Here is a 16,777-nt window from a genome sequence, read left to right on the forward strand (position 1 = left end):
GAGCTTCTCACAGCTCACAAACCCACAAAGACCTGAGCCCACTGGTTAATATGAATGAGATGTGAGGACCATCCAGGCAGTTAGAGGAGTCACACCCGGGGACCCAGGCTGAATTCCAGGGCCAGGTGTCCCCCCGGGGGTGCAGGAGTGGGTGGTATCATTAGTCCCGGTGGCTTCCTCTCTGACTGCTGGAAGTTCTCGGCACCCGGGACAGAGGCTCCTTGGAAGAAGGGGCTGGAGCTAAATAAGCACAGAGACGCCCAGTAGGACTTTCCCCACCTGGATACAGACCTGAACACCTGGAAGCTGGTCATTAAACACGTTTTGGTGGTTGCCTTTTTACTAACATGAAAAACGACCTAGATGGAGACTCGGGAGGCGGGTGGCTATTTCACAGACAAACCTGTGGGGTCCCCGCTCCTAACACAGCCTGAGCCAGGGCTTCCCCTCTGCCCCTCCACGGGAAGGGAACAGGGGCCTCCCAGGAGCTCACCTCTTCCAGGGGCAGCTCCCTGAGCAGCGGCAGTGAGCTGGTGAGCAGCCCGATGAGGAAGGGCGTTGGCGAGCACACGATGTCGACCATGGCGGGCGGCAGCACGGGGATGTAGGTGTGCTGCCAGGTGAAGGGGTAGGTGATGGCCACCATCGCGTGGCAGCACTTGGACAGCGTGCTGCAGAGGGAGAGAAGGGGGAGGGCCGAGTCAGGGAGCGCCCGGAGACACTCGCCCGCCACCCCAAAGGCATGTTGGTGAGAAAACCCATCATGCACGAATTGGGTGTGTCCCGTAACCAGCCCTGACACGAGTTACCCCAGGCACACGCAGCCTCCATGAAGCTTTGAGATGTGGCCAGAGGGACAAACTTAATGCCCAGACTAACTTTTCCAAGTGAGCCTGCATATGCGAGTCCCATCCTCGTATGGTGTGTATGAAATCATTCACTGCCACCCCGCTTCCCACGCCCCCTTACAAACCACACCCAGAGAGCCTAGGGTCTGTCTTCTCGTGGATGCTCACTCTCCTACTGAAGATGAGCTATACTTTTTTTAAAAGGTTTTATTTATTTATCTTTAGAGAGAGGGGAAGGGAGGGGGACAAAGAAGGAGAGAAACAGTGATTGATTGCCTCTTGCATGCCCCCAACTGGGGAGCTGGCCCACAACCCAGGCACACGCCCTGGCTGGGAATCGAACCAGCAACCTTCTGCTTTGGGGCCAAAGGTGCGCTATATTCTAATACAAGCCTTTTCTTTGCCCTCATCCCCACATTCTCGCAGCCAAATGTCCACCTCACTGCAGTCAGGGAAAACCGGGAATCCTGGGGCTCTCACAGGACAGCGTCAGCTGCAAACAACCCAGTTTCGTGAAGGTGACACTCGCGTCCCGTTACCCCAGCCCAGAACTCGAAACTTAGAGAATTAGCAACATAAAGGAGATAATGGGAGCCTCTCTCTTTTTAAAATGCTTATGCTACATATATACTTTCTGAGCGCTGTCTCTTTCTTTCTCAGTTACAGGAGATCTCTTAAAGAATAATGACCACATTGTAGCGTTGTGTTGGCAAGCACAGAGCCTTACTAATCACTCCCCAAGCCTTCGCTTCACACTGTGTGTCGCCTGGGCTCCTGCCCTGTTTACTCAGTGAAAGGGGGGATTATTCGGGATTATCGCTTGGAATGTGGATCCCACTGTGGCCAGACAGTGAGGCCTGGCTTCCTCGCAGCCCTGCTGGCCGTTCCCTACTGCCGCCCTGCATACTGCAGCTCCTCCGTCCTCTTACTCTGATGCGCGGCTTCGAGAAGCCAGGAGGAGTACGTTCACTGGAAGAACAAAGTTGGAGTGCGGGTCCGGGCGTCTCCCGAGGGTGTGCTGTGTCCTGTGCCCTGTGGCCAGCAGGGAACTTGCTGGGACAGCTTTCAGGGAAAGCTGCGAGGAAGCTGCGCTCGGACACATGCCCGCTCCTTTACTGGTCCTCATGAGGTCAGGCAGCTGTGCTCACATTGTCCTTAAACTTTCCTGAGCCCACTAACAAAGTCACTTAGGGCTGGCGTACCTCATACCTCGGGAGGAAGGATGGGATTACAACACAGTGGCTAGAGAGTGAAGCAAGTCAAATGTGGTGTGGTCCTGCCTACATGGAGGGACTTGGGCTGGAGGCGGGAGTAGACGTGAGGTTGCCCGTGGTGGAGGAAGGGAGAAGGGGGTCAGTGGGTCCAGAGTTTCAGTTTGAGGTGAAGAAAAGGCTCTAGAAATGGACATTTGCAATGGCTGCAAACACTGTGAATGTACTTAACTCCACTGAATTGTATGCTTAAACACGATTAATATGGTACATTTCATGTTATGTATAAAAAATATTCACTAAGCTGCCATGTGAGTTCCTCTGAGTCCAGTGCCCCCTGAAATACCCTAAAGCAGACATTAGCCCTCTGTGCCATCCCACCTACATTTGGGGGCCCCCAGACCTAAGAAGAGTAATGCAGAATCTGTTTCTTTACCAGTGTGAGTCTCCTAACTTTCCTGTCCCCTCACTTTGCAAATGATCACTCTCATGATATCGCTGGGAGGCAGGAAATACCAGCGTAGAAGCACAGCAGCCAGATGGTTCAATGGTATTCAGTCCTTGTCTTTCAAATGATCACCCCCCAAATGGGAACAATGCTGCCCCAGTATTCCGTTCTGATCACTCTAACACCTTCTTTATCAGCGGAGTAGAGAGTGAGACAGAAAAATTTAGTTAGGGCTTATATTAAGGAGAGCAATATTAATGACTCAGTCACCAGCGTGGGGTGAAGTGACTTCCGTCTTTCAAAGATCTTTTCTCAAAGCTGAAACATTTTTTCCCCTGAAGGCACCACTTTCTCTCACAGATTATTGATACTTGTGGTGGATTGCTTGGCATTTGTGTTTAATTCCCTTGATCTGCAGATAACGGGGTGTGTAGCATGTACTTGGTTTTCTGACGTTAGAACTTGTCCGTGCTCCCGTGTGGCCAGCGCACAAAGCTCATCTGCTCATGCCGTTGGGAGGCCCTGCCTTAGCAAACAAGGAGGTTAAGATACAAACGACAAGAGTGCTGTCCGGAGCAGCCTTTCTCCGACTACAGTGTGCGGCCCATTTCAGAGAGCCCTAACATCATTTTGGTGGGTTACGTGAGCACTGAAACCAACAACGAAAAGAACAGGACAGAAATGAGAGTCTCCTGCGTTTCTCTCAGTTGCACACGGCACTGTGTGTGCCTGCGCGCTGCACGTGCTGGGCCTGAGTGTGCACAGTGTGTCGCTGGAGACGGCAGTAATGGGGTCTGGGGCCAGTGAACGGTGTGGGGGGGGGGGCGAACATTGAGTTGGAAGTTTGACATGTTACATGTTTTACGGGGATGTTGGCTTTCATTTCCAAGGGACTTGAGGGAGTCCCTTAAAAGACCTTAAGAAAGAATCCCCTGAGTGAAGAAGTATTTTATGTTCAACCGTCTCTTTTCGTAGCCTGTACGTTATACATCCCTAAGTGTTGCTTGGACAAGGAAGTGGACTGTGTGACTGTGTAAGTAGTGGGCGTCGCCTGTGGCCCACATCACCAGTCTTCGAAACCCTCACTCCAGTGAAGTCACTACGAGAGAAAAAAAGTGCGGGACTCATGGTTAAGAGTCCTTTTCCATTTCAGACTTGTGGTTTAAGCACTTTTGATTGCAGGGAAGGTGCAGAATCCCAGAATGTTTGGTTTAGGATAGAGATAGAGTTCATCTTTGAATTTTATAGCTAAAGAACAGGAGGCTAAAACAGGGACAAGTCCCCTGTGAATTCAGGTGGGGGCAGGGCGGGAGAAGAACCCTCCAAGACCAGGGCAGGTGAAAGATGCAGAGAAGAATGGAGCCAGAAGAGACACAGCCAGAGCCTTTGAGTTTTTCTCAATCAATGCAATAGAAAAATGAATCTAACTTTTTCCCAATTCCAAGAAAAGGCCTCCCGCCCTTGTGCTTTCTTGCAGCCTCATCCCTAGAAGGAGAAAGTGTGATCAGCTGCTCGCTTCTCGGCTGCAACAGCACTCGGTGTCTCCTGGTTGAAGCCCTATGCTGCCCTGTTGTGCTGGGTGGGCCCCAGCGGGTGGCAGGGAGGCCCTGGTTCAGCTGCAGTGAGTATGAACCAACTGGATGATGAAGGCAGTTGTAACCAGTTTTTTAAAAAAGTGGTAAGTAATGCCAGGGGCATAGGGTGGGTGAATACATGCTACAGAAAGAAAAGGTAAAATTCATTGAGGTAACTGGAATGCAGTGAGCTCAAGGACAACTGTATTCAATTGTTGCAAGGACAAATAATGACAACTCAACTGGGTAACCCGCTGGCCGGGTAGGTCCGTGTTGTCACAGTTGACTACTTGTCCTAACAAGTGGTTCTGGTTTGTTTGTTTTGTAAGCAGCCCGACCCTGCTGGGGCCGGTCCAAGTGTCTGCTCACCTGGCTCTGGGGAATGCCTCGCCGGCCAGTGCACACAGGGCTGGGGTGCCAGGACCCTAACCAGCGGCCCACGCCAAGGGGCAGCTCGTTCCTCTTGCTCTCCAGTCCCCGTTCCTATTCTTTAAAAAATGCTTCTTGAAACACTAGAAGGAAAGGTCAAATTCTGCAAATAATCAGCTAGTGGTAGCCTTCTCCCTAAAATAAGTGATAGAGGAGAAGAGAGGGACTATTTTAACTGCAGCTAAAGTGTTTTTCGCAGTCCCTGCTGTGAATGCTAACAAGATGTTATTCCCTCACTTGTGAAAGCGAGGAGCCTTGGGCAGGGGCAGAGGCCACCGCTAGGATGGGTGGTCTCCTGGGGATGTGCAGAGAACAGTCTCCGGTTCTGGGGGTGCTCGGGGCTCTGGGGGTGCTCGGGGTGGCTCTCCAAGCACGCCTGAGGCACAGCCACACTGAGCGTCTGCATCTCCTGGTGGGAGGGGAGGCAGTGCTGCTGAGAGAAGGCGCAGGAAGGGAGCTGGGCAGCTGCTTCGCATTACAGAGGGGGTGGAGGGAAGGACCCCAGAAAGGAGGCTGGGATCAATTCGTACAGAAGTGGGGGAGGGAGATGAGAGGTGACAGTGGGGGTCTGGCTGGGACTCAGGGTTAAAAGCTGGGCGCGGGTGAGAAGGATCGGGCCCCACAATGCTTTGCTGCTTGGTGGTGGTTCCTGAGGGCTGAAGCGTGCGTGCAAAGACATCAGGTGCACTTGTGAGTGCTACAGTTCTCCTGTGGAAGACGCTTTGGTTCTGGTGCTGCCCAGTCCTTGTGCCATGTACTTGGGGTTGCTATGCTCACAGCCTTCCAGCTCACCTAGGAGCCAGTGAGAATTGAGCAGAGCGCCTCCTCTCAGAAGCCACCAGAAGAGAAAACGAGCTTCCTGAGTGAGACAGACACCCCAGGAACCTGAAGGAGGTGCCCATCAGTACCTTTTAACATTCCAAGCAAAGCGTCCTTCCTACCAGTGCATCGTTCCCAGGAACGGGCGTGACAGGCAGGCTCTGGTCTGGCCTGCTGCCTGGTGAGACCTAGCGGGAGGTGGGTGTCACCATGCAGTGGCTGCCATATTGCCATTTCTGTGCTTTCCAACCCTGAAGGAATGTGTCATTGAGTTTAAAGAGAACACAGGCTAGGTCTCAAGAAAACTGTGGGATTTCAGCTAAAGTCCTTCTCTAGGCCTTGGGTTCCTCTTCCGTAAAATAAGGAAAGTGGACTGGATCATTTCTGATATCCATCCAGCTTTAACGTCTATACACCACGGATCTGTAAGAGGGAAAGCCGGGAGCAGGAAGTAGCTGAAATTGGAAAGAACCGAGGCTTGTCGTCGGAAGGTACTTCTAGGGCTCACTAGCAGAGCCAGGACCAGAGAGCAACTCAGCTGCCGCAGTAGCCCCCACAAGACTGCGGCCCAGAGCCGGCGTGGCCGGGGGCAGCTGGCTCAGAGGGAGCGGGAATCAGTGTCCAGCCCAAGGCTGGAGTGGCAGGCAGTAATGGGTGGCTATGCCGTTCTCCACACACTGCTCCAAGTGTCATCTTCATGTTCATAGCCAAAAATAGGTAGTTAACTCTTAATATATAATCAGGCTGATGCTACCATGTTAGTGAAGTTGCATTTTTTGTAGGACTTGGCTGAGTTAAATGTACGGGCCGGTAGGAGTGGGCTGACAGCTACTCGTATGGCTAGCACGGAGGTTGTTTTACCACAGCTTTATTAACTGTGTTTCACAGCCTCACAACTGTGAACCTACGTTTGCCCACCCCCGTGTGTAGCTCTGAGACTCTGTCAGCCTCCGAGGACCTCCGGAGTGGTGATCGGGACACCAGACCACCAAGACGGCAGCTGCTCACACTCTCAGGTGGGCCTCGGGAAAAGTCACCTGACTGGAGAGGGTGTGCTCACCACCTCAGCCTTCTTCTGAGACGGTGAACATTGCTGGGGGCAGCTGACTCCAGACAGGATATGGGACCCCGCTTCAGCTTACAGAAACTGATTGGAAACGAACCAAAAGGACAAGGGTGCCTAGCTACATACACAGTTATCTGAATTAAAGCCAAGGTTCAAACCCCAGCACTGGCCAAGACTTGACAAAGACCTGTCACTAGCTAGCGGTCTGTCACTCAGCGTCTAGTGTCACTGCACTATAGAAGGACGAAAGGTAAATTTCTTCAATACTAAAGATTTGGTCACCACTCTGTCTCTCTCTCTGGAGCATGGCCTTTCCCTGCCACCCCCTCTCCTTCCTCCAGGCCGTTACCTTTACCCCCAAGTCTCTCCTGAGCTCCCAGGGCCCTCCCTCAGCCCCTGTACCTTCTTTCCTGAGCCCACGCAGCCCAGCCGGCTCCCTTCTGCTACCTCTGTGACTTTCTAAATGAACTCTCGCTTGTATTCAAAAAAAGCAACCAACCAAAAACCTCTGTCCCACCTAAAACTTTTGTACACATTCGTTAATGTGGAGCTATGGGTTTATTATGCAGCCTTGTCTACAGATTTAACCAGAACTTTGGGAACGGAAACAAATAAACTAAAACCCAAAATGTTTATCTTCAGGGAAATGAGGAACGGGGTACAGGGAAATGCTTATTTGGGTTGCTATGAAAACAGAACGAGCCACCCCAACAACATGCTTTCTTTTCCATCTGTCGGACTTTGGCTTGACAGAGCGTAAGAGACACTCACTGTCCACCCTAAAGATGAAACGGAGCAAAAACGTTAGGCCAAGTTTGACAGATTTTTGGCTCCACTTAAAACCCTTTTATAACTCCTACAGCATTTGCCACACTCTCTGCTGTTTCCTCTTGTGGTGGGCAGACTCACTGATGGCAACGAGTGAAGGGATTGCGCGGTGGGGAGGGAGCTGGCGGCCATGACTGCAGGCCTGAAGCAGGCTACCTTCCACCCTGGGATGTCGCGGGGCCACTCCCCGAGTGCCCGGCGCGCCCTGCTCTCGTGCCCTATTCTGTGGTATTGAAATCAGAAGAATGAGGTGCCTTGCTTCCACTGCTGGCTGCTCAGGCCTAGAAGTCGGTGCACGTGCCGCGGGGGGGGGGCTGTGCCAGGGCAACAGGGATGACAGCACCAGCTCCAACCCATGTGGGGGGCTTTCTTTGTAGACACTTCTATCTCAGGCAACTGGCGGCCAGCCACTGCCTCTCACGGCCTGGCCAGAGAACCGCTGACTTCCAACAGCTATTTTCCCACGAGCCGGTCGCAGCTGGTATTCACCAACCCCTCCGGGAGGAGCACCGTTAGGTGGAGCGGGCTGGCGGAGAGAGGTGGCTTCTGGCTGCCCTGCTCTGGAACCTCAGACACACGATGCTCTTTGGTGGAGTCTCTTGCTCCGATCATTAGCTAGGTCATTGTCTTACAGGTGAGCCAGACTTCCCTGAACCAGCCGCTTGGCCTGTCAGGGGAGGAGGCACAAGTGAGGGTCGCAGAGACCCTGAAAGGGAGGCTAACCGAGGCCCCGGGAAGCACGCAGTTAAAGCTGCAAGAGGAGGTGGAGAGCGTGCCCTGACTCCTGAGCACAGTCTAGGGCGAGGCCCGGGGAGGCCACGCGTGTCTGAAAGTCCCGGGAGCGAGGGTCCACGACAGACAGGGTGAAGGAGGGTGCTGAGGGTGCACGCTGTGTCCTCAGCACCCCCCAGCTCTGGAGCGCCCCAGACCAGACGCACCGCCTGGTAGGCAGCAGTGCAGGGACATGCCGTCCAGATGATTTTTTTTTTAAATCCTCACCCGTGGACGTGCTTATTGATTTTAGAGAGAGAAGAAGGGAAGGAGAGAGGGAGAGAAACATTTGATTGGTTGCCTCTCATATGTGCCCTAACTGGGCACCGAACCGAAATACAGTTATGTGCCCTGACCAGGAATCGAACGCACGACCCATTTACAGGACAATGCTCCAACACACTGAGCTGCCCGTCAGGTCCCAGCAGGCTCCTAACACATCCGATCCGCTGGGGGAGAGGTGAGCTCACGGAGGGTCTTTCGTCTGATGCCTTTCCCGCTGCTCAGAATCAGAGCGTCTGCGCCAAGGGGTCCCGCAGGAACTGTGTGGTCCACATCCCCATTTCTCAGCGGGCTGATGAGGCGGTCGTCCCCTGGGACACTCTGGGAAGCACGGGAGTCTCAGGGGGCAAGTCCTGGGTCAGATTGCAGGGCAGGAGAACTTAACAGGTTCTGGGCCGGGGAGTCTGGGCGGACAGGCACTAAGGAGCTTAGTCCTAGAAGGCCCAGAGCAAGGAGTCAGAGAATTTCAGGGCTGGGAGAGACTTTGGGGGTTGCCAAGACCCACCTATCTCATTGGGGTCCCAGCTGGGAGGCATAAGGAAGGGGTGGGCCCTGGGGAGAAAAGCACGGTGTCTTAGCTTTTTCAGGATATAATTCTGGCCCGACTGCCAAGCACTAAGGAAATCCTAACGGTGTGTTTTTAAAAACTTTGCTCATGCGTATGTTTCTGCAGGCAGACAGCCCTCACCCCGACCCCAGGTCCTTTTCTTCTCCCTCCAGCTCCCCCACTAACTGCTTCCCCGAGCAAAGCGGCTTAATCTCTGTGCTTCTGAGCTTCCTATCATACAGCCTGTCCACTGAGTTGTGAGAGCTCAGAGGCCACCTCACAGTGTTCCCTGCGCCTGCGGCTGTGGGGGCGTCGAGTCCTGGTCCTGCCCATCAGGCCCCTCCTGCTGTGTTTTCTTCTCCTCTGGGCTCAGGGCTCAGTGGGCCTTTGCTTGTTTATCTTTCCACCTCCTCATGTCTGCTTGGAACTAGTGTTGGGTGGAAAGATAATTTATTGGGCAGGAGAGGGAACACTGAGCCATGTGTAACAGGACAAGCACGTGCTGCCTTTGGGGACAACGGGACATTGGGGCCCTAACCAGTCAGAGCTGTGAGGGGCCTGGGTGCATACCAGCCCGTATTTCAAAACTGAGGAGACCCAGGGCCAACAGCCGAGGATGTGTGGGGTCCCTCCCCACTGTGGAAAGGCAGCCCCCGCGTGACGAGAGAGGAGCATGCACGTCTGAAAGCGTAAAGGGTCTAAAAATGTAACGAAGGTACTTTACCCACACGTGTGCACACGCAATAAACACCGGGCCGTGGCCTTGCTCTGGGCGCAACATAATCCAAATTCCTGCTGCCTCCTCCTCCCCTACAAAAATCCTGGCGGCCCACATCTGGCAGCTGCCGCAAAAGAAAACGCCCAGGGGGCACTACTGCCTGGTGCTCACCCTTGGCTGCAGCCACAGCTGGCACTTTACCCCCACATGTTTGAAAAGACTAAATCTCAGAAGGGAGAATCCAGCCACCATGGAGTGGGGTGAGGAGAGAAAGTCCCTCCAATCAGGTCACGGAGTGACTGTCTCCTCCACAGAGCTGCCCTAGAGCCAGGGCAGGAGCCAGTCACAGCTGCCGGGTCCCTCCACTTTCTGACGTCTCTCATTACAGCAGCCCTGGGGGCAGGGCTGCTCCAGGGTCCAGCATGACAACCCAGAGGTCTGCCCAGGGCTGGGGTAGAGGTGGCCAAGTCCCCTCCCACCCATCTTTGTCCTAAGCGCTTCCAGGTGTCCTGGTGTCCCTGACACCTCCCCTCCGCTCCCACCAGGGATGCATTTGTCTTCCACCAGGCTCCCTCCCTTCCTGCTCTCCTCTCAGGAGGAAGGCTGGTGGGGTGGGGGCTCGTGGTCCCTGACTGGACAGCTTCTCACCAGCCACCCTCTTCTCCTCAGACACATTCTCAGGCTGACCCCTCCTGGAGCCTGGCGACTTTAACCCAGTAGCCAGCTCCTCAGGGGACTGTCCACCCCCATCTTAGCCCCTGGAGGCCAATGGGTTTACTCCCCAGGCCTTCCCTGCTTCCTTAGGCCTTTCTGAGGTCTTCCCTTTGTCCCTCCCCCAAAGTCAAGCCTGAAGACAGCAGGGCTGCCAGAGAAGCAGACAGGACTAGGTGCTGATGAAATCCGATCCTGGTCACTGAAGGGTTACTGCTCATCCTTAGCTTCCAGGGCCCCACCTTGAGAACTCTCTGGTCTGAATTCCCCAGGGCCCTGGGCCTGGAGAGCTGCCCAGTGCCCAGCACCAGCTGCAGGCTCCGAGACAGGCTGCCCCTTGAGCTGACTGACGAAGAGTGCCCAGGAGCACAGTGACCGTGACACTGACATGGTGGGAGCGGGCTGGGAAGCAGTGGCTGACGTCCAAGGGGAGCATCGGCAAGGTGACCAGATGGCTGGGGGGCTGGGGTGGGGGCGGGGGCTGGATTCCATCTCCTACCACGCCCCCTGATGAGCTCCACATTCACACTCTTTGTCCTTCCCATTCCTTCCCTCTTCTTCTTCCTCCCTTTTGTTTCCCAGAGTTGAGAGGCATATTTCCTCTCTAAACCACAGTTCTTCGATTTTTGTGTTTTTGGCAGATGAGCTGCTCTCCAGATGGACTTCTCAGCGGGCCCCACCCGCTTCTCCTGGTTGGCTGGCCCTTCCCGGGCCAGGCCCCACATCTCGGCCCTTCTGCAGCTGCAGCCGCCACTCACACTCCTGTGCCCTTGGTTCCAAGGCACAGAGGCTCTGATTCAGGATGACGAACGTGCCAGGGATTCAGTCTTTTCAGAAGCTCAGAACTAGCCCAGATCCCTATCTGCCTCTCCTCTGGACTTTCCTTGATTTGGGACGTGGCCCGAGCAAATCCCTGAGTGTGCTGTTAGGGCGTGGGGGTTCCTGCTGGGCAGTGAGTTTGTGAGGTTCTGTGACTGATTTCAACACGGATGGCGGGGACTCTTCAGGACACTCTTTGAAGGGCCTGCGCTCTCTGGTGGGGCCCCCGCAGCCCTTCCACGAGCCGGGCCGCCACATCTGCCAGCTGCTCACTTCCCACTCCGCTCTCCTCTCTGCTCAGCGGCAGTGAACTGCTCTGTGCTCAGCCTCCCGCGTCCTCGTCCTTGCGGGGACAGCTCCTGTAGCCTGGACTGTCTCTGACTCAGGAGGAAGGCGCCTGCTCTGGGAGTGAGTGCCCTCCTCGGTCTCCAGCACACACCGCCTCTCCAGAGCCTCACTGCACAGCACTGGCGTGTGGTCTGTTCACTTTCCTGTCCCCCAAACGTATTGAGAGCTCCCTGAGGGTTTCCCCGCACTGTTCCCAGAACATGGCAGGTGCCTAACACAAAGCAGAATGAATGAAAATACCACACACCAAATATCAGATTAGGCCAAATAAGGTAAGTGTGGCCGAGCAGTGCAGGCCTGCTTCGGCTCACAGCACTCGTGTGCTTCCGAACCTTCGGTCTCAGCTGCCCAGTGACAACGCCCTGACCCCACCTACCCGCCGTCGCTCCGGAGGAGCTGCTTCTGCAACCCCAAGCCATCGCCTGCCCCCTGACTTCAGACGGCCCAACGCTGCCTGTCAGCCACACATACTAGCAGCAGTAGCCACGGTAGGTACCTGAGCTTGTCTGCGATGAAGATAACCCTCCTTTCCAGAAGCAGGGAGGCAAAAACACAGAGCAGGTGGCGGACACTGAGGGAAGAGAAGAGACACTCAAAGTCCACGTGTTCGAGTCGGGAGTCCAGCGGGCGGGACAGCTCAATCACCTGCCGGGAAAAGGAGATGCCATGAGGGCCCAGCCTACTCAGCCAGGCCTCTCACGCATCCAATCATCCTCACCAGGGGTGGCCCACTGGCAGGGGCAAAGGGAAAGGGAGAAGGAAAACAAAAGGGACTGGGGAAAGAAAGAACCCAGGGGGCTGGGGGGAGAACATCTGGAGGGGAAGCGTGTGCCTCACACACAACAACGAGACTGAGGACAGTGTGGACGGAGGTGGGAAGAGGACGGCAGCAGCAGTGGCCCTTGGCCTCAGATGTTCGGAGGCTCTCCTGGCAATGACATATCTGCGCTACCCACGGAGTTCTATGACTGGTGACGAGGCGCTATCCCTTGGTACCCCACAGCCAGTGCCTGTCCCAGAGGGAATGTCCCCTGCCAGAGTGGATCCCAGGCTCACACAGAGAACCGGCAGATGGGAGCAGACTCACCTCCTCTAGGAGGTGTTTCTGAACGGACCGCCCACTCCAAGCCCTCCCCAGGTGGTGTCTTCCCGCCCAGAAGCTGAGGGTGTGTGTCTTCTCATTCTGCACTTGCTGTGATGGCCCTGAATTCACCTCCGGTCAGTCCTCACGTGCACAGGTTTCTTCTGTGAGCAGCTACCCTTTCACTCTCAGCACAGGTGCTGCAGCACAGCTAAGGCCCTGTGGCCGAGCCACCTGCCTCTGTACAGCGTGGCTCTCCAGCCTCAGGGAGATGGCTCCTCTCTGTGCTAGGAACCTGGGTTGTTCCAGAATGCTCCAGACCTATCCTCATCCCTCCCCGTCTTCACAGGTGACCTGCTTTTCCAGGGCCTTTGGAGCTAGAGACCCAAGTCTGTGTGGGATGTGCCTTCTGAGGTCCACAGAGCCACAAATGTGGAACGGGAAGAATGCAAACAAGCTCCAGCATCAAGTGTCAGCCCAGCCCAGGACAGGCACACACTTCCAAACCCAGGGTGCATAGAAAGTGCCTGAGCTTGCTTCCCCTGAAAATAATCTGTTTCACGTGATAAAGTGACAGAGATGCAGACAAAAACATACGTAGGTTTGTGTAAAATTCATGGATGCAGTGGGCTGCCACGAGAAGCCAAGGATGCTCAGTGCGGGCCCCTAATCTGCGAGGCCAACATCATGCGAAGAACCACACGTGTGGCCAAGGCGGAGTTCTGGGTGCTGCTCTCGGGGCCGGAGTCCTGGGCTGGATGGACTACACTTCAGGTGGAATTTATGACCGCTGCGGAGCAAGAGGGCACCACTGGAGGTGGCCATCCACCAGAAGCCAGTCGCTCAGACCACTGGGCCTTGGCTGTCTGAGCCACGTTCTGCCCCAGCACAGGAAAGGAATCTAACCACTCACCTCTGTTCCTGTTCCTGGCAGGAAGTTCTTAACAACGATCGTTTTGCCCAGGGCTGGGAAAGGAGCTTCCATGACGCTCCTCATGAGGGGCTGCACCAGCGCAGGGGAGACGCGTCGGCGCTTCTCCACCTCGTCCAAGATCTGCAAGGCCAGAAGGGCAGCTCAGCGGCCCCGGGGTCAGGGCTCCGCGCTGTGGCTCTTCTCCTGGTAAAGGGGCCGCCCTGGGAGCTAGGGACTGTGGGGACGCCCTGCTGTCCTCCTTGCCATCTGTGTTGTTACCCTGATTCTCTCCCCTCTGTGGTTGCTCCCTCTGCCGTGTGGCTTTGTAGCCCTCCCATCAAAGGGGTGAAGTGTAATTCCTTGCCCCTCTTGACTTTGGGTTTGGCCATGTGAGTCACTGGGCATTCTCAGTGGGAGTAACATACAAATATGCTAAAAGCCACTGAATTGTGTGTTTTAAATGGGTAAATTATATAATGAGTTATAGTACAATAAAACTGTTACCAAATAATTCAAATGCAAGATGCTCCACAATCTAGTTGTAAATCAAAGAGCTTAAATAAAAATGCTATTTATGGGGGGTCAGAGGGTGGTAGCAGACGGTAAAGGGGGGATAATGGTAATGGAAAGAGACTCAACTTGGGGTCTTGAACACACAATGCAACATACAAATGATGTATTATAGAATTGCACACCTGAAACCTATGTAATTTTACTAACCGATGCACCCCAATAAATTCAACAAAAATTAAAAGACATCACTTCGATTACACCTTAATAAAACTGAAAAGAAAAAAATGCCACTTATAATAATACCACATGTAGCTACTGAATCCTTGAAATATGGCTAGTTTGATTTGAGATGTGTTCTAAGTATAAAATACTCAGTGGATTTCAAAACACAAAATTAAGAATTTAAAATATCAATGACTTCTCATATTGATTATGTGATGAAATGATACTATTTTGGAAATGTTGGGTTAAATAAAATGTATTATTAACATTGAAAACATAGTATGGCAGTTCCTTAAAAAATTAAACATGGAATTACCATGTGATGCAGCAAATCCACTTCTGGGTATAAAGCCAGAAGCGTCAAAGGCAGAGACTCAAACACACACACACACTCTCGTTCACAGCAGCGTAATTCGTAGTAGCTAGGGGGTGGAAACAACCCAAATGGCCGTCAACTGATAAACAAAATGTGGTGTATACATATTATGGAACATTATTCAGACTTAAAAAGTTAAGAAATTTGCCCTGGCTGGTGTGGCTCAGGGGACTGGGTGCCAGACTGCGAACCAAAGGGTCGCTGCCTTGATTCCCAGTCAGGGCACGTGCTAGGTTGTGGGCCAGGTCCTCAGTTGATGTTTCTCTCCCGCTCTTTCTCCTTCCCTTCCCCTCTCTCTAAAAATAAATAAATAAAATCTTAAAAAATAAGTTAAGAAATTTTCACACATGTTCTAACATGGATGAAGCTGAGGACACGTGCTAAGTGAAATAAGCCAGTCACAAAAGGATCGGTACTGTACAATCCCACTGACGTGAGATGCTGGAGCAGTCGGATTCACGGGGACAGAAAGCAGAGTGGCGGCTGCCAGGCGCTGTGGGTGGCGGGGGGTGGAGGGTGTTCAATGGGCACAGAGCTCCAGTCTGGGAAGATGACGTTCTGGAGGTGGATGGTGGTGATGACTGCAGAACAGCGTGAATGAACTTAACGTCCATCAGCTGTGCACTTCAAAATGGTTAGAGTGTAAGTTTTATGTTACACACGTTTTAGCATGATAGAAAGGAAATGATGTGACAAAAAGTTTAAAAGAATTTCATAAGGAGGGGAAACGATTCAGGGAAAAAACATCTAAAAAGGCTGCGAAGGGGAACAATGAAAAAATGTCGAGGAGCATGGGGCCGGTGGAATGAGCGTGCCAATGCCAAGCCCAGGCCTCCAGAGGCCGGCCTTATGTGTTTCGGCTTGCCCTCTTGTGCCTCTGCCGAAGCCGGGAAGAGAGCACACCGGGCCGGCCTGCTGTCTGAGCAGGGTGACAGATATGTGGCTCAGTCCCAGACTCGGACGTGCAGCCCTGCACAGAGGTCAGCCAGCCCAGACCACAGCCCCCAGCTACTCATCATCATGAGTGAGCCCAGGGGAGGTCGGCAGAGCCAAACCCCAGCTGACCTGCACATCTGGAGAATGAACGGCTCTTGCTTTCAGCCATGGTGGTTTGCCACACGGCATTATTGTCACAATACTTAATGGAACACCTTTCTTCAGAGATTCTGAGAGCGGTTCTCCCTATGCAGGATTCCCTTCTATACTAAAGGACTGTTTGCCCTTTTGGTCATCCTTGACTCTGACCTGAAGATAGCTTGAGTTCTAGGAATCAGTTTGCCAAAACTCTGTCTCTGGTTCTGTCCTGAGTGTTTGCCGTGTGGTCTTTGACAAGTCACGACAGTACACTCTTAAAATACCCCCGGCCACCAAACTGCGAGAAATGCCAGGACCGAGCATCACACCAGCACGCTGGCACGTTTGCTTGCTCCACATCCCCTGCACAGGACATGGCAGCGAGGCTCCTGTGAATTCCAAGGCTGCCCCGGGAAGCCGGGCCTGCTCACATGAGCTGGCTTACTTCCAGCCTCCCTAAGCATTCTCACGACAACAAAGGCTGTGACCTACAGCCTTACCTCCCCCTCGGAACAAGCCTACGTGAAAGACGTGCATGAGCAGCAATGCACACCTGTGCTGGAACCTGAAAATGACTAGCTTCAGAGTAGAATGCTGACCACCAGTGCAGCGGAGGCGGGACGGTGCCTAAGATCACACTGATACTACTAATTACTTCACCCAGGCTGGCACAGAGTGCAAGTTCTAGCACGGCGAGAGGTCACACGGTATCAGTCTAATTCAGGCTTCCTCTGAGTTCCGGGGCAGGGTGGGCAAGGCGTGGACTGTGGTTGCAGAATGCTTTTAGGAAGTGCTGCCTTACATCTGGGGACAGTAGATGTAAGACTTCAACCCCCCGAAGGAAAGCTCGGACTGAAATAGATGCTCGAGAAGGATTTTAAAGAAGTTCATGCTTTAGACATTCATGTCTGGTTAGTATAGGAAACAAACGTTGGATTCTATCTCATTTTCAGCATCATGTAGCATAATAATTATCTCCTACACAATCCAAAACACTGGGGAGGATGGGCCAACTCAATATGGTAGTTCCTGTATCTTGGTATTCTGGCCTGTTTTCCCACAAGAGGACCAAACTATATTAAGATTTCAATAGACGTACAGCACCATCACAGTAATAAATCTCACACACGCGCGACACCTCTACACACAACACACAACACACAGATTCACACCCACCCA

The 16,777-nt window shown here is 53.4% G+C and overlaps 1 protein-coding gene across 3 annotated transcripts in view; it reads right to left on the reverse strand.

Annotated features, from left to right (window-relative positions):
• DENND2A (DENN domain containing 2A) overlaps positions 1 to 16,777 on the reverse strand; it is a 90,587-nt gene that overhangs the window by 8,501 nt on the left and 65,309 nt on the right. For all 3 annotated transcript variants that reach the window (XM_053926922.1, XM_045191189.2, XM_024555131.4), the window contains 3 exons: positions 13,414 to 13,554; positions 11,916 to 12,064; positions 494 to 671 (listed from right to left, as the gene is read on the reverse strand). In XM_053926922.1, the coding sequence (XP_053782897.1) occupies positions 494 to 671; positions 11,916 to 12,064; positions 13,414 to 13,554 (468 nt within the window). The remainder of the gene's footprint in view (positions 1 to 493; positions 672 to 11,915; positions 12,065 to 13,413; positions 13,555 to 16,777) is intronic.

The sequence above is a fragment of the Desmodus rotundus genome, chromosome 6 (assembly GCF_022682495.2).
Source record: "Desmodus rotundus isolate HL8 chromosome 6, HLdesRot8A.1, whole genome shotgun sequence".
NCBI lineage: Eukaryota > Metazoa > Chordata > Mammalia > Chiroptera > Phyllostomidae > Desmodus > Desmodus rotundus.